This window comes from Helicoverpa armigera, chromosome 8 (assembly GCF_030705265.1).
Source record: "Helicoverpa armigera isolate CAAS_96S chromosome 8, ASM3070526v1, whole genome shotgun sequence".
In the NCBI taxonomy this organism is placed as follows: Eukaryota; Metazoa; Arthropoda; class Insecta; order Lepidoptera; family Noctuidae; genus Helicoverpa; species Helicoverpa armigera.
In genome coordinates this window covers 1,779,553-1,802,400 of record NC_087127.1, presented here as the reverse complement: position 1 = coordinate 1,802,400, position 22,848 = coordinate 1,779,553, and the positions used below count along the sequence as shown (strand labels likewise).

The 22,848-nt window shown below is 36.4% G+C and overlaps 1 protein-coding gene across 1 annotated transcript; it reads right to left on the bottom strand.

Moving 5' to 3' along the window:
- Window positions 1–850: 850 nt before the first annotated feature.
- On the bottom strand, window positions 851–22,374 carry Zdhhc8 (Zinc finger DHHC-type containing 8). Its single transcript, XM_049837973.2, is given in 10 exon segments — window positions 851–1,305; window positions 1,308–1,528; window positions 5,422–5,580; window positions 6,281–6,477; window positions 8,665–8,851; window positions 10,206–10,400; window positions 10,829–11,001; window positions 11,754–11,911; window positions 14,487–14,605; window positions 22,164–22,374. Coding segments are annotated over 10 exon segments (1,737 nt in total). The 5' UTR covers window positions 22,256–22,374; the 3' UTR covers window positions 851–1,069.
- Window positions 22,375–22,848: the final 474 nt, after the last annotated feature.

Sequence of the window (22,848 nt, the reverse complement as noted above, 5' to 3'; positions counted from 1 at the left end):
AACCTCTAGAAAGAGATATTCAGCACTTGCTAGAGGACCAGAAGAGCAAGCCAAAATCCTATAAGGAAAGTCTGATCGGAGGTAAATTGCCACGCCACCCCCTCTTCTCCCAAGCCGATCATTCCGAATAAGTACGAAGCCAGGAAGAGAGTACGAGGTGGACAAGAGATCTGGTTTAAGCCAGCTTTCAGAAATCAGGATGGCGTGAACATTAGAGTTACTAAAAGTCACCAAGAGTTCACTGTAGTGACTCGGGACACTTTGAGCATTAATGTGGCATACATTAAAAACTTTATTTAATTGCTGGCTTTATTTAATTTATCACTAGATTACAAGAATTAATAGACTTGACGTTCTCATAAGGTCAAATAGCGCAAGTGATACAAAGGATTTAGCAATTTGTTTAACGTGGTTTTATCACAACAAAATTCAGGAAAGTTTTATAATCCCACATCGAAGATCAAAAGCTCAAAATCAATGAACAAGACGCGTGCTCTAAGCTACCTGTGACTACAGAATATTTGGCACATTATTTCACGCATCGTGCATTTTTTACTTTGGAGAAGTCATCTCTGTCAATTTGTGTCACCTCGCTTAGTTTGCTACACCTTTTATGAATGGAGTACATTATAAGAGTAGCAACGGCGTCCAAAACTAACGATAAAGAAATAATACTTTTTTTGATAAAAACGTCAAGTAAAAAACGCACGCTGCGACATTTTCTAAACCTCGCTGCGCCCGCAGAAAGTTTCAACTAAAAAAATTGAGGCAGATTAACGAATCAGTCAATTCCATAACCTCCGACTACCTGACACGTCGATTTAAACCTAAAGGAAAAACATACAACAGCTCCTTGAAAAACAATGTTCATAAATATATTTTTTACACAATAATTGAGACACTCGGGTGCTGATACATTTTCTCTTTTATATAGTTCTATATAATTATTATGTCATCTCGGAATCACAACACTGGGGGACTATGTACACTCTCTCGACGATTCACAATTAAATATAGGTCAACATTACAAATGACTCACAAATATACATAGATATAAAAGTGGGTGCGCTCAGACGGAGATCTCGTAGTTGCAGTCGTAGACGGAGGCGCGGTCGGGCGGGTCCGGCGGCGGCGCCCGCGACTCCAGCGCGTCCTGCACCTCCAGCGCCCGCACGAACGACAGCGGCCGCCCGCCGCCGCCGCCCGCCCGCCGCCGCGCGAGGGGCGAGGCCACGCCCGGCGGGAACACCGCCACGCCGCCGCGCGGCGCCGCGTGCAGCGCGTGCGCGTGCGGCGCGTGCGGGCGTGCGGCGCCGGCGCGTGCGGCGCGCGCTCCGCCCACAGGTAGTTGCCGCGCTGCGGGGACGCGGCCAGCTCGCGGATGTCGTCGGCCGTGGGGCGGTGCGGCGCGGCGGGCTCGGGCCGCAGCAGCTCGCCCTCGGACAGGAAGCGGCGCTGCGGCGAGGCGCGGCCGCCGACGCCGATGAAGTCGGGGCGGCGCGGCTGCGTCGGCGTGCCCGGGTTGGACCTGTCAGGCGCGGCGCTCACGTCAGGGGTTTAATCGCGCGAGCTCGTCCGAGCCCTCGCTATCGTTATCGTACGGCCTACGGACAGAAGGAGAAGGGAGCTGCGGGGCGAAGCGTTTGCACGTGCGATCGCGCGACCGGCGCCGCCGCCCTCGGACACGGCACGTTCAGACTGCCCCGCGGTGCTGCGCCCCCCTGTCGGGGACGGCGGGGCGGGCACCGCGGGGAGTGCGGTTCTTGTTATCAGGTCAGTTATTTACATGAATGATCACTAGACCGTACCGCAACCCCGACTACGTCCCAGATGTCACAATTAACAAACAAGTCTAATCTACGTTTAACAATGAGCATGTAACACGTGTTTGGGAGCAGAGTATAGTCATCGTCGGAGGTGACGACCGGGTTCTGAACGCGTAGAACTTTGGGTCCGGAGGCGGCGAGCGCCTGCTACGGTTGCGGGGAGCATACCAACGCCACATGCCACAACTATGTTACACTAATATATCATACACACTACTGCATCACTACGATCTACTGCATGCTTATCCTGGTGAAATAAGTAGTAATATCGGTGTTAGTATCTCTTGTAAATTAAGCTTCTCTTGAAATTAATTGTTCTAGCTTTAAAAAACCAAGAAGCATTATTATCTAAAATACAGATTTGATCTTAAAAATAAATAAGTCAACTAGGTGCAATGTGCTTGAACAAAAAAACCGTGCATCATTTCATCAGGATAAAACAAAAACACCGGCAAGCAACGACACGACATACAATGGCATTGTACATGATGAATAACTGTATTATCTTGAAATGGTAAGAAGAATTCAAGCTTAAATGCTTATGAAAACTTTCTGAAAACGAAGAATCCATTAAAAATTCCATAAAATTATATGAATATTTGGAATAAAAAATCAAGATAAAAATTGTGGAGATAGCACGAAAATATAAAGAAAAAAATGCTGGCTTTATTATGACGAAGAAGCGACGAAAGAATTATTTAAAAAAAGGAAAAAAATCGTGAGTTCGACTAGCAATCGTTCGTTTACCATGAAGCATAACTTGTCTATGATCATAAGTCGACCATAGACAGGCGTTGGTAGCCGTTTTCAGCCATTGTATAGTGTGTCGTACTACGCCTGCGTCCCGGTTTCTCACAACAGCTTGCAAATAAAAAAGTAATGTATATATTTTTATGAGGTATACATAATATTTGTGTGAATTCTGTCATTTTATCATCCACCAAAAAAAGCTAAAACTTCAAAACTGAAGGATATTTTCTAAATTGATGTAACAGACAGAATTCCCATAATAACCTAGTTACACCATTTTTATTGTACCTAATTTTTGAATTCAGTAATAATTAAGACAGAGCCAAAAAGGCTGCTTGGTCCCCCTCCCCAATAAAATATTAAAAAAGTGTAAAATACAAGAGTGGAAACCGTAGCCACAAGATATGTATATTTTTTTAAATAAATTATAATACAAGTTTTTCTTAAACATGCAAATTGCTTAAAATATTACGGTGTAACTGATTATATATTTACAAAAAAAAACTAAATACAAAAAAAAACATGCTTAACCGCTTCGTGCTTTAAAAAATACATTAAAAATATAAAAAGCACAATCAAAAATAAACTTTCAGATTTCTGTTCCCACATTATTTACAAAAACGTCGCAGAAATGTCTTAAAGTAGAATAAAATATATTTAAAAAGAACTGCAAATGCAGGCAATTTTCAAAAACCTAACGCTTACTTAGTATTAAAAATATTCGTAGCAAAAACAGAACGAAGTGCATAACCATATCAAATATACAAAAAATAAAATAAAGTAAGTATATGAATTAGTGGATATTTTTATTATAGCTCTAATTATTACAATATTTAAACTTACTGTTGGGAATCTGAAATCTAGAAGAAGAAATAGTTAAGAACGGCTTGATTCTACATGATTTTTTAAGAAGAATTTCTAGGATACATCCAAATAAAAAAAAAACTAAAATGAATGAATTGCAATATGGCGACATGATAGATACGGTCAGACCGTTTTTTGGTGCATTTGACTTTTCTGTCAGCCAAAAATGCAATTGCCATTGAAAACTGACACCTGTCTAATGAACAAAATATTCGGTGTAACTATCGTTTTTTGTGCAGTTGACAGTTGATGTCATTCAGTTTATACAATGTTACCATCCCTTAAACTGACAGCTGTCAACTGCACATCATACGAGGTGGCACTATAAAATGATTTATTTAATAGGAATGAGTACCAGCAGTAATGATAAGCTTATGTAAAAATATCCACAAATTCTTTGTAAATAAATAAATAAATAAAAATGGCATAAACACACAAACACACAGGGGCAAACAACGACAGTAGACGAATTACCGTTGACACGTCGGCTCTATGCGTTAGGTCCACCTGCCGCGGTAAGCGGTAAATCACAAAGTTTATATTTCGTAACTGCTATGAGACCACAAACATTTTTATATAGAATTTCTTGCTAAGAAATTAAAATTTCCTCCAGCCATGATTTTGATATAAGTTAAGTAAATGATAAAATATCCATATGTGGGCTTGAAGATGAAATAAAAGAAGTAAAACCATTTATTCACACAACACTTAATGACTGTTTTAATGACTATTTAGTACTGATAAATCGTTTGAAATTAATAAAATGAACATGAAACAAGAATAACGTAAACGCATGTAGGATAGAAAGACAGTAGTTTTTGGGTAAGCACAAAAAGGTTTTCACACAACATTTCTACTAAAAGTAGAAAAAATATATTCATGGTCTCACCGCATATTTTTTTCGTGTATTTACATTTTATAGAATTCTTTACATTCCCAGTTAAAATACCTAATAGACAATAAACTAGGAAACTGATATTCCATTATATTTTTGTGACCCTATTAGGGGGTAGACTAAGATTTTTACTCATTGAAGATTTGATATTATTTCTAAATCATCAAGATGTGTAAATGATTTATCTACAATTGGAATTTTAACCAGGTTTGCTTAAATTATTTTCGTTGTATAACTTTTTTTTTATAAAATACGAAATGGGGCATTTTTTTTGCTGAAACTCCAAAATCTCAAGTCTACCCACACTTTGGCCACATTTAAAATATTTATATGTATTAGTAAGCAACCCTCACATCTTACGAAGCTAAATATACACCACTGACAATAAATATGGACAGTAAATTAGTGTTCCCAAACTCAGTAACTTCTAATATGTGAATGCAAAACATTTTACATGCAAATAAACACTGAATCAAATCAAAAACATATAAGCACAGTACGGACTAAACAGAAATATAACTTTGCAAAATATCAAAAGTAAAAAATATTTTTGTTACTGTAAAAAAATTTATTTTAAATTATTTTTCAAAGTTATACTTCTGTGCTCGTCCGTACCGTGGTTTAAGCGATGCATTCCCGGTTTAGGTAGAAGGGGATCAATACCATTTCTGTTAATGATGGGAACAGGCCATGATACAATGGGAAATAATATAAATACCTATTTAATCATTATGGGAACATGTTCTCTTCTCGATAAATCAGCCAATTAGGTAATCCTTTATTGAAATTTTGATCTAGTAACATATTTTAGTACAGTAGTATAGTTTGAAGTTCAATTATCAACCTTGATTTGACGAAGAATTTTGAAAAATTATACTTGTTTTGCGGAAACTGAAAGGATGTTTTCGAAACATATTAACATTTTTCAATCACAAATAAAATAAAAAAATCTTGATAATTATCTCGTCAAATTTTTAAACAGTGACATTGTGACGTCATTATCCATGACTGAACACTAATATAAAGTGACGCCATATATTGTCTTTCAGTCTCCGCCGGTCCTTGGTCGCGGCCGGTCGTACATACCTTCTGACTGGACTGCTGACGGCCAGCGGCGTGGGGACGCCCAGAGCCTTGATCCTCTGTTGCATTGTGGGCGAGGGCCGGGCTCCGCCATTGGAGCCCGTGTCGTATCTCACCGGCTCCATTACGACTCGGTAGCCGGATGTCGTGGTGCCACCGTGGCTGGAATACCATAAAGAATCGTGTGAATACTTGATTCAGATTTGGCCTAGTGGACAAAGAACCAACCTCTCGAGTATGAGGGCGCGGGTTCGATTCCAGGTCAGGCAAGTACCAATGCAACTTTTCTAAGTTTGTATGTACTTTCTAAGTATATCTTAGACACCAATGACTGTGTTTCGGATGGCACGTTAAACTGTAGGTCCCGGCTGTCATTGAACATCCTTGGCAGTCGTTACGGGTAGTCAGAAGCCAGTAAGTCTGACACCAGTCTAACCAAGTGGTATTGGGTTGCCCGGGTAACTGGGTTGAGGGGGTCAGATAGGGCAGTCGCTCCTTGTAAAGCACTGGTACTCAGCTACATCCGGTTAGACTGGAAGCCGACCCCAACGTAGTTTGGGAAAAAGGCTCGGAGGATGGACTTGATTCAGATTTGAAAACAGTGTGATCAATATGACCATTTAAATATTCTCTTCTCATTCGATTCTTCTGTAACGAGTGATATAGAGAAATTGGTGGCAAGGGGCAAACATAACTGAAAACTTGAATCAATCCTGACTTTCAAACAAAATTTTATCATTTTTATTTAACTACTCAATATCATCATTGGCTAACGTGGAGTACCAGAAAAAAAACTACTCAGTCGACTAAAAATCTTAGTTTATGTAGTTGTAATGTACATTAAATAGTAATTCATTGTCACCTGGTATTTCTCGAAAGCGGACTGAGTCTCGGATAATGGTGCGGCCTAGGCGGCAGATGATGATGTGCGTCGGGCGGGAACAAGTTGGCAGCCGAGCCCCGGCGCTGCAGGGGCGGCGGCGTGGGCTCGCAGTCCGCCGACTGGGAGGCGCCCGGCCCGTCCAGCTCGCCCTCCGCCTCCTCCCGTCCCGGAGACAGCTGCGAGGGCGCCGCCCACACCAACTTTACACTCTAGCTCTTACTCACTCGCCGATAGGGGTTAAAAGGGAGAGGGACAAGGGGACAGTCATACGACTCGGTTTTGAAAATAGGAACAAAAATTTTACTTCTAGATTGGATTTTGCAGTTTGACAACCCATCTCAAAATTACTGAGGTAGATCCAAACTGAATTGGTTATGTTAAAATTTTGGCGTACAATTTCTCCCTCGTGAAACACAGTTATAGGAAAAAGTGCGGACAGTAAGAATTAAGTGTTTATAAACAGAAACTGATCTACGACACATAAGACACCACGATAAAACATTCCATCAAGGTTAAAGAATTAATATTTTTATGTTAAACAGCGCCATTGCAGTTTGCATTAGTTTTTAAAGCGTGTGAATGTGAAACACTGACTCCATGACAGATTTTTTATTATTCAGTGAATTATTGAACAGAAAAAGCTCAGAAATATGTGATATAATAAAACACACATATAGCTTTATATTGTAATAAGAGATTTTGTGTTAGAAATGTTGACAAAGTCGGAATACGTTACTTTGATCTAATTACTATTATATGTAATGTTAATTCTATGTTTCTTAATGCGATATTTATTTAAGTAACTAATATCTATTATTTCTAAATGCTACAAAATTATGTTCCGACTTCGACCGAAAACTGGTTTTACTTTCACAGTGCACAGATCACAAAAAAAAATTATGACGTACCACAAACAAAAGACAATTCATCAGAGATTTGACATTTAAGTGCATAATAAATAAATAAATAAAAAATGTGCATTATAAAAGTGACACCAAATCATGAGCATATCCACGGTTCAGGCTAGTCTTCCAAAAACTTACGTATAAAATAACGTCATCAAAGAACGACAAGCCTAAAGCCGTTAAAATTAGGACGTAGTAACTTGTTCAACCGATTCAGTACCATCACCACAAAATTACCTGATTGACTATAGTTCAGAAACATTAGTAGAGAGCCAGACATATCATGTCTTCAATTCACGTTAGTAAGTAAAGATTTAACAAAAAAATGTGCAAGTGCTAATTTCGACCTTATGTCTGTGAATTGAAGGTATGTAATTCGCTCTACAAGCATGATAACTAGATGATGCTACTGCCTTATTGGATGTAACAAGCTGTATTATTACAGCCGCTCTCAACATTATATCTATCTTTGCTTACCTACTAGAGATAGGAGATTGACATTACTTGTTGGTGGTAATGTCAAAATTCTATCTGTTGTAAGCTAATGAATAGATGGATAGAATATCGGGAATGGTCGCTAGTGAAGCATGAATAATAAAGCTAGATAGATGCTATAATTACAAATGGTTTTAGAAATGAAAATTATTTATTTTATGTGTTTTTAGTAAGATGTGAATATAAGTTAAATCCTTTTAATTATTTAAAATATTGTGATCTAAGATAAGCTTCTATAATGACAATAAATAGTTAGTTTTACTGTCGTTTTATTTTATGGTTACACCCAAATATTTTTGGTGCATTTAAAAACAAATATAAATGTCATGCACAAACACTGAAATCCCAAATTAAGGCTACATAATGATTAGTTTATAGGCACAATAGTCTAACTAACCCAATACAGACACAATACTCATCGAAAACCATAAATAAGATCAGATTTAGAAAGAGAAAGATGTTGATAAGACCACAAACAATCATGCGATCCAAATCTTTAATAGCAGTATAAATGTTTTCTGCAAACACCAGCCAACATCATATAAATCAACCGAGTGTAAGTTTGTCTTGTCTGTTTCTGGTAGAGACGGAAAAAAATAGCAATTACCCACTACTTTCAAGTGACATTTGAGAATGTGATTGTTGTGGATGTGACTCTTACATCCAAATATCCTGTTCTTTCCTCATAATCCTCACCTAGCTTAGCAATGTCCCCATGGCAATTCCCACCTCATAAGGCCTTGTTATTTGTCCCCATTTAGCAATGACAGAAATACCCCCAAAATCCCACCTAGCTTAACTTAGCAATGACAGAATTACCCCTCAAAATCCCCCTAGCTTAGCAATGACAGACACCCAAGTACCCCCAAATCCCCCCTTAGCTTAGCTTAGCAATGACAGAATACCCCCGAAAACCCCCCCTTAGCTTAGCTTAGCAATGACAGCAAAGCGTCTGGCTCTCACCTTGTTATAGTGCGCGTGGGGTCCGGCGGGGCGGTGCGCGGTGCCGTTGTCCGCCGTGTACGTCTTTACCTGGTGCTGCGTGTCGGTCGCTATCGTGGAAATGGCGGACGCCGAGTGCCCCCCGCCGGGCATCGCTTCCCGCCGCTTCTTGCCACCTTTGTAGATGTATTTCGACGGTCGGACTAGACTGGAAATTGATTGAAGAGGATTTTAAGATTTTTTTCAGAGATAGGTAACTGATTGTGATGTTGAGACTGAGGGATTTGAAAAATAAATTGTGCAAAAAATACAACCAACTTGGAAATAACAGAATAGAGAAAAAAACTGCTAAATATTCTGAAGAGGTCGTCACTAATTCAGAAGTGATTTATCGACTTTTAAAGCAAGAAAATTTCACTAACAGTATTCGATATATCGATAAACTTTTTTTATCGATATACAAGTAATGAAAAATTGTCCTATGCTACAGATATGTATGATCCCTACCTAAACGGAGCAACAGAGCAGGATTTGCATCTTCAATCTATTGGGATCTTGTATAGGGTTAGGGCTGGCGTTTATCGGTTCGCTACTATCTGTACTTTTTGGAACTTTGAATCTGTAAATAGGTATTATAACTGAATAACACCCATTTTTCATACTAGAACTACAAAAATCTATGGAAACTATTTCGGGGACAATCTGAACGCAGAATACATTTAGGGTAATCGAAATTGACATACATAAGTTGGCGCAATAGTCAATACACTTGAATACGTCCTATGGATTTTTGATTATTGATTTCTTATTTATTGTTTTTTGAGCCCGGAACAAAATTTTTGTTGCTATTTATATCTTGATGATAAGGATGATTAATGTTTTGGCTAACACAGTGACGATGTAAAATATCACCATGACTTGTCAATCTCTCTTTTTATGGTTTCATTTAGGAACCTCCTACATATTTGGTGTAAAAAGGGGGGAGAAAACACTTTTTTTTAATCATAAGTGTTTGCCTAATTTATCCAAATTTACTATGAAATAATGTTAAAAACATAAGCGATAAAACATAAGCAATAATACATTAAGTTTGGACACTGCACGCTAAACTTGTAATGTTATCGTATGTAACTGAGTCATAGCTGCAGGTATCGATTACAAACCATGTGGTATCACTACTGTCATATCGATATTGTCATTTCTAGCGGTTAATATTTACAACGTGTTTTAATATAAACTTATATTCATAAACGAGTTTTTTTAACTTTGCAAGTGAAATACTTATTACAGGCAAAAGACCCAATCACAGTTTTGACGATCAATTAATTTAAACATTTGATACTTGTACTTTTGGAAAGATATAAATCAAATTGCACTTTTCTATCTAAAACAAGATTTTTCACCTAAAACAAGCCTCAAACTTTTACCTTTTCTTTTTAAAACAATTTCAAAATTAATTGTTTTTCCAACACAGTCGTTTATTAAGTGCGTAAGTTCTGTGACTATTACCGAAATAATAAGCTTTTCTTTGTAAGTAACCATTAACAAAATTGTCAACTTACCTAGGATACTGTGGACCAAACTGCGTATAACAGCAGTTGTACCAGCACCCTTTCGAGAAGGGGTTGTAGCCCCCGGTGAACTTGCCCGTCACCTGCTCGTTGGTGGTCCTGCCCCGGGAGACCAGCACCATGTGGAACCCGGTCAGGCCGAATATCGGTATCGCTAGTAGTGCGATTATGCCCATTATTACCATTCTGAAAGGTACTGGTTAAGGATTTTTGTAGAATGTTCTGGAATTGAATTAAGACTTTTCCAAATATTTTATTTATCTGTTGTTTGGCTTAATAGAGATGGGAATTTGTCATTACTTGTATAAGGCTAATGTTAAGATTATGTATGTAGTAAGTAAATCAACAGATAGGTATAGAGTATTGGGAACGGCTTTGAAAGACAGCCATGTCATGGTCGTGAAAATTTTAACTTTTAACTTCAATTAAGTGAATAAATTCAGTATTTTTTCAATCAACAACTAAACAGATAAACAGATAAATTCAAACCACATGAAAAACGTGACTGTTTCGCAACTCAGAACTATCTAATTCCGCTTACTGAATCTGTTATCTAAAATCCGGTGAAATACACTCGAATTATTAGAAACAAACGCAACATTTGTAAAGGATACGACACAATAGGCTCGACCTGCGTCAAAGTTTTGTTATTGTTCATGATATAATATAAACTGAGGCCGAATATGCTCAGCATGTGTATGGAAAGCGATATTAAGAAGAAGAAGAAGAATCTGTAGTTTCGTCGTCCGATGCAGTTGTTCACCCACGGACAGTGGTGGTCAAATGTCTGTGGACAACGAACATAAATGTCTTTAAAAAAATAGAGGACTAATATTATGAAAGGTATTTTGCAATTTAAAGTCTTAGGCGATACAAGCATTATCGTGGCGTGTACGCTGCGTATACGTTAGTATACGCTGAAATAACGCGCCGTGCGTACACGTGTGTAATGGCTCCCTAAGACCTTTTCATAATGGGAGCTAGTTCTTAATGGGCTTAAAAATTATGAGTAATTTTTTGCTATCAGATAGTAATTTGTGAATAGTTGTAAAATAAGTATTGTTAAAACATAATTTCGAGTTATCATCGAAAACGATGGATAAGACCTCGCCCACTACTGATTAGCGTTGATTTTTCCTAGAATTTTACTTGTCCCTGAATGGGCATGCGACCATTTAGTCCATGGAGCATTAGACTCTAATAATGAATGCGTGCAGATTTTCTTGCGAACTTCGTAAAATTATCTTTGATATTTTAGATTCCTGTTTATAGGCAGCCTCTGCGTCTTCCCGTACCTACTGCAATCGTCGAACCTGGCCGCTCCATTGGGGTCACCACTCAAGATTATAAATCTTGAACTAAATGGAACTTTAACACCCCATCACTTTTCAAGTATTCAAAAAATTTGAAGCTTAAAATAAGCCTTCATTTTTCCTCATATACAGTACGTTAAGTTTGCCATAACCTGAAGGCTTGTAACTCTGAGATTCCTTTTTAGAAGGTAAAAAGTTGAATATAAAGTTAAAAAAAAAAACTTACTTCTATGCAATGATTGCACACAGAACAGTGCGAGCACCGCGGCGGCCGGTAGAACTTGCACGTGACGCACCATTTCATCCGCACGGTTATACCGTTGATCTCCACGCTGCGATACAGGGGCGCTCGGAAGTCGTCCTCGCGGTCCTCGTCAGGTGGAGCTGGGGGGGAAAGCTTGTATGTATACTTGGTAGAAAAGAATTTGGGTCAGTTTTCATCAATGAATATGTTCGATTTCTTTTTTTGTAAAAGATTCTGTAGGTAAATCCTACCTAGGGGTATCGTGTTACCCGGTTAAGATTTTGGGAAGAGTAAAGGTGTAGAGGTCAGAGAGGACAGACAGTCGCTCTATGTAAAACACCCCCACGTAGTTGGGAAAAATCTAGGCAGACGTTTATGTACCTAGGTAAATACCTACCATAATTAATGTGGTAGCACACAATGATTTGTAGACAGTTCTGATCATAATTAGTGTTGGGGTAAAATGAATTTATCTATCCTAAAATGTGCTCGATTCTAAGTAAATCTATTATTTAGGCTAGGTTAAGCTTAAGAAGAGTATGTAACAGCCAAATTCTTTGATGCTTTTTAAGTATTTTTAACGGTTTCAAAACTAGTTTTAAGAAACTGAATGAACATTTTTATCTTATCTACTAACAAACAGATAATGGACAATTTATGCTATAAAAGTAGTGACTCTAAATGACATTAAAAGACCATTAACAAACCATTACCGAGTCACGGTAGGAAATATCGTTTATTAGGCAAAGAGCTCAGGATCGCCAATAAAATTATACACTTTTAAACATTAATATAGTACCAATTATACTATTACATTATACTTTTATCGCGTTAAATTCGTAGTAAATTAATTAAGGGCGAAGTTAAGTATACGATACCAAAAGTAAACGACAGAGTTGCGATCAAAAATAATAGGTAAGTACTTAGGCTTGATAATTTGTAATAGCTCAAATCAAAATCAAATTGTTTTTATTTCAAATAGGCCTTTGCAGGCTCTTATGAAACGTCACATTAATTAAAACACACACACATAAATTAGCTAAGTTCAAAAACTGAAAACTGAATTTAAAATAACTTATGGCAGTGGTTTCACGCGTGTCCCTTGGGAACTACTTCGCGGACCCAGGCAAAAAATGTAGCCTTCCTCGATAAATGGGTTATCTAACACTGAAATATTCTTCCAAATAGGACCACTAGTTCCCAAGACTAACGTAGTCATGCAAAAAAAAAAAACAATACAAGCTTTTAGCTTGAAAATATTATAAATATTAGTATCTACAAATATATTTCGAGTTTCGACCTAAAAAAGCTTTACAAAAAAAAAACAATTCGTGCATTCAGGCCGTTATGCAATATCGATTTTCTGCTATTACTCAGTACAACAAAATGTCCCTTAAATTAGCGCAATCGTGTAAAATCAAGGGCATTCACATTAAGCCCGACCGATAAGATAGTGTTTCACAACGCACAAACGTACCGTATATGTATAAAAAACTTCATTAGCTCTGTCTAAGTAAACCCTAATTTACTTGTAGTAGGGTGCGTTTAGAAACGTAGAAAGAATTAGTGCTAGAATTTGGACCGAATACTTAAACGACCCACATAATTAATTTTACGGAATTCTCACAAATCATTCTATGTCTCTCTGCCGTACTTGAGTGATTTAGGCGTAATTTTTTTAAGTAGAACTTAAATTTAATTATAGTTTTTCTTAGCATCTATTTAACTTTTTTCCCAGGCAAGTTCTTTTCATACAAACAGCTCTTTTGAAACTAGCGGGCCTTCATTTTATACTCACCTATCAAATTGTTCTGAAAATGCTTTGTGACAATGTCCATTAAAAAAATTAACAGCAAAATAATACTCTAATTCCCAGCTCTATTTCGTTGGTCTATACTCACCCTTAGACATACAAGATTCTTAATAGACTGTTTGTCTATGGCTTTGTTTAGTTTGCTTGATTAACTATTGCGGGCTTTCTGAAGGGCGGGTCATTATTTTTAGTCTTAGAACAATTAAGTGAAGGATCAACTTGGATTACCCACCCTTCAGGCAATTTATTACTCTTATAAAAGCATTTACTAAACAATTATATCAATTTATGTTTAGTTATTTAAAAGCTAAAGCTTAATTAAAAGTTTAATAGTTGATTCAAAGTTTTTCGCTAACAATGGAATTTTATACTCCAACCGCAATTAAAATTACACCGTCAAATGAAAATAAATTTAACTTTAAGTAATCTGAAACCTTATCAAATTAATCCTTGCACTGAACTGTGTTATCAAAGATAGATAGTATTTTATTCGCTAATGAATTACATGTATCATTCAATACATAATGTATTTTTGACACACCCGTTTTTTTCTAATCTATAATATCTCAATTTAAAGACTGATCGACAAAGTTAAAATTAATTCTTCTCATAAAAAGTTATTTTCAAGTTTCCACTTGAAGCTAGATACCTGTTATAGCAAAAGTTATTCAAAGTAGTTGAAATACCTCTCCGAATACTTAAACGTCACTTAACTTTAAGTTTCTGTCGATATAAGTGTAATTGATACAGAATTATGTTAAAGCAGACCACTAAAATTGAGTCGTGTTATATATATTTATACTACTGTACATTTTTACTTCAAATGTAGCATAGTATCTCTAGTGTTAAGAGGATAGGTTTCGCTACGTGTACGGACTGTTTTAAAAAGAAGAAAATGTTACCTTTTGGTATGACTCCCGGGTCCATGAAAGTGGCCAGGGTAAAATTGGCCAAAACAAAAAACGTTATGAAGCCTTGGTACGCGGGAACCCATGGGTGCTTGTGAAGGTAGTATTGACACCTGAAACAGACATACAAACAGTTAACTAGTGTTAATGGCATCCAAGACAGATTACGACCACGGCGGCTGTTCTCATATAAGGAGATCAGTCAGCTGCGCAGGACATATTATAGTGCACAAGTATTTGCGCAGACACAAGTGCACTCACTATTCCTTCTCTCTCATAGCCCGATGGGACGGCAATCCTACACGACCGGAGAGAGATCAGGCGCAGGACCGATTTACGTGTTTCAATCACCAACTTCCAGACTACAGGCTGCTTTGTGAAAGTTTCTAAAATCCACAAAGTGATTTCGGTCCGACCCAGGAATCGAACCCGAGACCTCGTGCACATACAGGTATTATTACATATTAGATTTGCTGAGTGAATGTGACATTTCTATAGGTCACGTTATTCACAGATCAATGAGTAGGTGAATGATTTTATTTAATTAACATTCCTGCTAGGAGACAGGTATTAATATTAAATACCAACAGTGTATATCAGATATCATATTACTAACTTATTTACTTATTATTATTTTGTGTAAAAAAGTAATGACATATAAATTATGCTTTATGGAAGTAAGTAAACCATCCAGAAATTGAATATCTAGATAAACAGGATTTGTGAGTACCTATAGGTAGGACTTGTAGACACACAAAATCAAGGAGATTACCTATTTATCACACATTCACAGATACAAAACAGAGATGCATTATCTTATCTAGTTTCACATGCAAGCGATAATATAAACCTAATTACAACCTCTTCATAGCAACATTACCCCCTAGGTAAGTTAGATAAAATGTTTACCACTTTTTGACTGAGATTTTATAAGAGGTACAGTCCGTTACAAAGGTCCTCCAAGTATTGAAAAAAGTTCCTGTGTAATCTGATATTTGCTAAGATTCTCACCTTTCTATCTAAGGGTAAGGGAAAATTGACATTGTTATTTCGTCCGCCGTATCGATCTTTTACTTTGTTTTATTTTAACCACCATTAATAGGCATTACGGGTAGTCAGAAGCTAGGCAGTCTGACAATCAGTCTTACTTAAGGAGTTTGGCCTGGTAACAGGGTTGTGTAGGTCAGATAGAAAGTCGCTCCATGTAAAACACTGGTATTTAGCTGCATCCCGTTAGACTGGAAGCCGGCCCCAACATAGTTGGAAAAAGGTGAGGATAGCAGGCAATGAGAAGAAATAAAAAGTACACCATCAATCAAGTTAATTGGAGAGAAAATGAAGGAGGAACTGCTTAGAAGAGATGCTTGGTAAAAATCAGAAAAATTTAAGGAGTATTTTTGCATCATTCATAAGGAAAGAATTAATGTGCCACAAACGTTGTCAATGAATTTTATAAATAGGCATGATTATTCATCACACGAGTAAGTGGGTAAATTATATTATCAATTAATAATATTTCCATATAAATGGCATAAGGAAAAGGCTCTACGTCCTATGTTTTAACGGTAGAATACTTTAGCATGGCTAGAAACATTTTAGCAGAGAGCATGTTAGGTTTCAAGTATACCAACTATTAGTAATTTTGCCGGAATTTCGAGTTCCAGAAGGCACTATAGGTAAATACCGGCTGTCATCTCTGGCTTGGCTTCAACGTCTCTGGCACTTGTTACGAGTAGTCAGAAGTCTGACAACCAGTCTTTTCAAGGGGTACTAGATTGACCAGGTACAGGGTTTAGGAGGTCAGATAACACGGAAGTCAAGTAAAACACATGATACTCAGCTGAGTAAGACTTGAAGCCAACCCCAACATAGTTGGGAAAAGGCTAGGCAGATGATATTCAGTTTTTAAGTAGGTGAATACGAAGAACTAGATTAGTAAAAAAAACTACGAGGATGCACACATTGCACACGCCGGGCATGGGATCAATAGAATGAGTCGGGCCAAAGCAAAATGTTAAAAAAATATGACCGCAATACTGGGGACCTAATTGAAATATGGTCAGTTTGTCTGTGTGCAGTTTCGCGTTAACCCATTTAGTGGGAGACTTGTTAGGTAGGTATACTGTAGATAGACAATAAAAGGCTGACTTCGTAATACTCAAACGTTACTTAACTTTAAGTGCTACTTGAAATAAGTAATCAGTGCTTAGAATTGAATTGGATTTTTGTAATGAACCTACTTGGTAAAGAGCAAAAATTAAAAACAAAAAAAAAAAACACTGATGCCCTAGACATGAAAAAGATTCAAATAAGAAAAGTCCAACTAAAAATAAACGAGATAAACCAAACTTATAAGAACTACAGACTTAATTTACGACCGGAATTCTTAGCCTATAATTAAGAGGCTAAATAAATGCATAGTTGCAATAGTTTACAATACAATACAGACTATGTTTATCGCCGGAAACCCCTAAACCAATCCGCGGTACTAAACACTAGTACCAAAATAAATGTTTCGTGTTAATAGATTAAACACACGCTTGTTCAACGTACATTTAAATTTTCCACAGGTAATCTGACTAGGCTTTTCCTAATTGGGTTAAACTTAACTAAAGTAAACCAGTCCAACTATCATCAGATGTTACTGTCCCATTGCAGGGCACAGGCCTCTTCTCAAAAAGAGAAGGAATGAGCGTTAATCATCACACTTGCTTAATTGTTGGCGATTTCAGACTTAAAAGTCTAGGTTTCCTTAAGGTGTTTTTCCTTCACATTTAAGTGATTCAATTCAGCGACTGAGTCATTGGTTTCCAAGATATATTTCGAAAGGATGTTCTACATTACTTGAAAATGTTACATAGGTACTGGCTCAACCTGGAATTGAACCAAGAAAACATACTTTCTATCAAGAAAGCAACAATAACAATTATGCAAAACAATTATAAGCTATTATAATCAAATTAAAATAATAACACGCTGAACTTATACCAACTTGTTCAAAACAGGTTTAAATAGTTCACCACAATGTAATTATCACAATGTAAATATTTAAAAGGAGTCTCAACTCAACAGTTATTACATAAGTATAGCATTTAGTGTGAACTTAACCCAGTTTTTTGTTAACTTGTTAAGTTAAAATCAAGTCACGGACAATTGAAATTAGTAGTTATAATTACCATTTAACACCTGTTTTTTCCTACATAGTTATAGGTACAAAAATATAATTTATATAGCCAAATGTTTTGTTTCCTTACACATTGTAATAATATGTGTTTTTAGGTATGTATGAGAAAGTAACTTATCTGTTCATCAGTTACGCTTTCACAGTTCAACTTCCAACCTGTTCTTTCTTTATTTAACTAAAGCCTTTTTCTTAAATGGTAATTATATGTATGGCATATAGAATATATATAGATAGGTGTACCTGTAATTTTTCTACATAAAATTATAAATACAACAAACTATAAGTATTTAGTTATAAAATGTGGAAACCATACCACAGGCATGTCAACTTTAGTATGACCAATAACAATCTAGTTACTGTATTAAATGAATTAAGTTATAAACATAAAATTAAAACCCACAAACCTTGTCAGTCACTCAAGAATTCTCAGAAAAATAACTAAACAACCTACAACTTTTCCTACATAGTAGTTAGTACTTATGTACATCATCATCTGTCTAGCCTTTTCCCAACTATGTTGGTGTCGGCTTCCAGTCTAACTGGCTGCAGCCGAGTACCAGTGTTTAACAATGAGCGACTGCCTACCTGACCTCATCAACCCAGTTATCTGGGCAACCCAATACCGCTGGTACATATGTACATAAAAGATAAACAATTTATTTAAAGAAAATTCCTTAATAAGTTTGGTCACACTACAAAGATCTTGAATAAATGAATATTTTTGAGACTCATTATTTAACAGTTTGTTGTTAAAAATGAGAGTGAAAGTTAAAAGTTGAAACATTAAGAAAACCAGTTTCTTGCTATACAATACATTACTACAGCAATATTATTATATGAGTATGTGTACATATGTATTGAAAACAACAATATTGTTATACTTATGTAACTATATTATTTTTATGAATTTAACATATTCTTTTGAAATTAGACTTTATACATTTTTTATTCTATTATGACACATTGAAAAATAATAGTACTACAGATGCATTCTTTATATGTAAACAAATAATAAAAATTGCGGAACTACTGTTTTACTAGTCACTAAACTTTAGAATTTCAGAACTATGTTTATTTCTGATTCCAATAAGACTTAATTATTTTTAAAAGAGGTTGTATACAAGAACACACAGGCGTTATTAATATAAACAAATTAAATAAGAAGCCAGTGAGTGTCAAAAGACAGGGCTATTATTTTTAAGGTCACACAACATACTCTGTAAACAAAATGTTCTACCTACACAGTTCGTACATAAACACACAAAGTGTACATATGTATACAAGTTAATGTGATTTTCAAAACTATATCATGTCGCACCTTTAAAGTAAAACCGTTACTAAACGAAATTATGAAATTTTATAGGGGAGCCAATATTAGAAAATAGTCACAGTTTTATCTAAATAAAATCTGAGTTCAAGGCTTTTTAAGATATTTAATGAGTTTCTATGATAGATCTCTGTTTACATTATGACATGTCATTTAAAAAAGTTATTTTTAATATTTACAGCTTTATTTATTTTGATTTATATTATTATAGTAACACTTTACCATTAATTTTATTTGTTCATTATTGTATATTAGTATGAAATTACAGTGCAACTAATGTTACTAAATAGAAAACTATTGAAATTTCATAATTTAATAATATTATTATACAATTAAATTAAAAATCATAAATTTTGCATTATTACGATGTTATAATATTACTAAATAAATAAAAAAAATTCGAAACTAATAATGTTTTAAGACAAAATACAGATCCATACAATCACTTTTACACGGCTTTTTAAATCGCTGTTTTTTCTGTCACTTAATTTTAATCTTGACTGATATAAAGGCTTGCTCCTCGATACATCCTAGTGATGAGATGTCTCTACGAAGCCGCTACAATGTCCGTCCAAGTACAGAATCAGCAAACAAGGAGCGTACCGATGCATCGAGGAGTGAGACAAGGGGATGTTATTTCCCCGAAACTGTTCACTAATGCAATGGAGGATATTATGTTCAAAACGCTGAACTGGAAAGGACGCGGCATCAACATCAATGGCGAACACATCTCTCACTTGCGATTTGCTGACGATATCGTCATCATAGCGGAAACGCTGCAGGACCTACAACAAATGCTGAACGACCTGGCTGAATCTTCTCTACGCATCGCCCTACGGATGAACATGGACAAAACCAAGGTCATGTTCAATGAACATGTTCTACCGGAACCGATTGCGATACACGGCGCCGTTCTCGAAGTTGTTCGGAAATATGTATACCTCGGACAGACATTGCAGTTAGGTAGAAACAACTTTGAGGACGAGGTGAATAGGAGAATTCAGTTTTGTTGGGCTGCATTTGGGAGGCTACGTCGAGTCCTAACATCGTCGATCCCACAGTGCCTAAAGACAAAAGTCTTCAATCAGTGCGTCCTACCTGTCATGACTTACGGAGCCGAAACGTGGACACTGACGGTACGGCTGATCCACAAGTTTAAAGTCGCTCAGCGGGCTATGGAAAGAGCTATGCTCAGCATTTCTCTGAGGGATCGCATCAGAAATGAGGTAATCCGTCAGAGAACCAAGGTAATCGACATAGCCCACCGAATCAGCAAGCTGAAGTGGCAGTGGGCTGGCCATATTAGCTGAAGAATCGATAACCGTTGGGGTAAACGAGTTCTAGAGTGGAGACCACGCCTCGGCAAACGTAGTGTAGGACGTACTCAGGCACGGTAGAGTGATGACTTGCGCAAGACGGCTGGCAGGAGCTGGATGCGAGAAGCCGAAAATCGATCTCAGTGGCGTGCACTTGGAGAGGCCTATGTCCAGCAGTGGACTGCGATAGGCTGATGATGATGATGATGACGTGTTTGCGACGAACGATTATTGAGGATACGATAGAACGAAGACTGAGGACGACGGTAGCGTTTGCTCTTGCAATAAAGAAGGAGATCTGCAAGTATCGATAGTTATCGGATTAGCATCTCGTGTAAAATTATTATCCAGATCGTCCATGGATATTTGCGTGGTTTCTTCAGTGTTTACATTTTTTTTTAGATTACATAGCCTCTAAAATGCGTGACAAAAGCGGGATTCGAAAATGCGCCATGACCTAAAACAAAAACCTAGTTTTATTATTTTTATCAATATTAACATAAAATACATTTTAACAGGAATTTTAGATACTATAAATATGAATTACTTTTATTTATGTTAGTATTAAAGTGATACTAAAACAAAATAACATTAACAGTTTCATACATTATGGAGTCAATTTTAACATTAAATAGAGTATAAACAAAATGTAATATTTTACTTCTTAAATGTTAATACAAAAGATACGTTGCTTAAAGAAATAAACCGTGACTAACATAAATGTCCCACTATTGTAATTAAGTGTATGATTTAATTTACTTACAATTTATCGACAAACTGTGACCAAAGAAATGGTTACACTCTAGAAATAAACGTTATTGGATTTATCTCTAAAAAAAATAAAAGCAAACTGTGACTATACAAACTGTAACATTTTATCAAAGAAATTGAATTGTAAATTGCGTAATTTCATAACACGAAAACTGTGTCTAAACAAATTGAAACATTATACCTATTAAAAAAAATCAACAACTTACCTTTTTGTGACTTCAAGCCGTGTTTATCCAAATAATAACACTGTTGTTTTAAACTTCGGTCATCACTCTACCACGATCACGTTCTTATTGGTATAGATACAATATTGTATTTAGCGAGCCGATCATACCTCGGTTTAGTAACGCTTTGATTTACCGCTAGATGGCGCAAATCATTAAATTTTACAATAAAAACAAGTCTATCTTGTAGCTTACGTGTGTTTTAGATAGATGGCATTGATACCTCAATTCATGAAAATTTTTGTTTAGTAACGGTTTTACTTTAAAGGTGCGATGTGTAACTAGGCTAGATAACTCATTATAAATACCTAATGGATATTCATTTAGTCATCATTTAATATTTACAAAGTGATAACATCAATGAAACTTCTAACTCCTACACTTGTAATAATGTTAATATGTAGGTAAACAACACGAAAGTTATCAATCAAACTTAATAAGAAATAGAATAGGAGAACAAATTAATGTATGTCTGACTGACTCATTTATCACACCATGAGACATCTTTTGTTTATACAGATTTGGTTAGAGCACAGGAAGTGGCTGGCCATTGACACGACAACACTGGTTACTCACTTCAAGAAACGCTAATTATTAAATGGATATTATGGTAATGTAAATATGACTTATAATTACTTGGAACATGGCTCCTACACCATCATTAAGAATCTTATAAAAAATGCGCTTACCGTTACCGCCACAGGCATTGCAGGGGTATAATCCACACACAGACACACAGGGCAAGTGCACAGCCCCAAGATATTAATAGAAACAATTCAACAATCTCATGTGAAAGTTGTCAAACCGAAAATGAGAATTTACAGACGATCGACGACATTGTATACTTACGGGAAATAAAAAAACAGGGATGTTGTGCCCAACAATAGAGTCCAGGCGAACGTCGCGGGGATGTATCTCGTTTTGAGGTCGCATTTGGGCATATTGTGTCAATTTTATTTCCCTAAAAGAAAATTAACTCAGTTTTATTCACTACAGATCAACATGGCCGCACCTATTAATCTGACAGAAACAGTGTGGCCGTAGTAAATTTTAGGGACGTATGAATGTCACAATTTAATAACCGTAATCAAATTTTACACCTTTTGTATCGGTTTTCATTCATCGTTTATGTATTGAGTGGTTCTGGAGTAAAATATGTTTACCTTTTTTCTGTATTTTAAACCAAGAGAAAAATTGAGAATATAAGTATAATTGGTTACAATTCCCTATTTATTACATGGTTTTCACGTTCATTGGGGATTCTTTTGGTTGTTCTACTAGCTTTTCGCGTTCCTCATTCCTGAGGAATTCGCTAAGGACACGGTAGAAACGTTTTTTTTAAATAAAACTGTACATTTACTATCCTCCTTGTATTAATGTACGTTAATCGTGTGACATATCGTCAAAAAACAACTATCCACATTATCACAATGATAATATGCAACGTGTGCGACACACAGAAGTATGAATCTATAATACATCAAACGGGTTCATACACACAAAAGCGCTTTCACACAAGCGGATTTTCTACCAG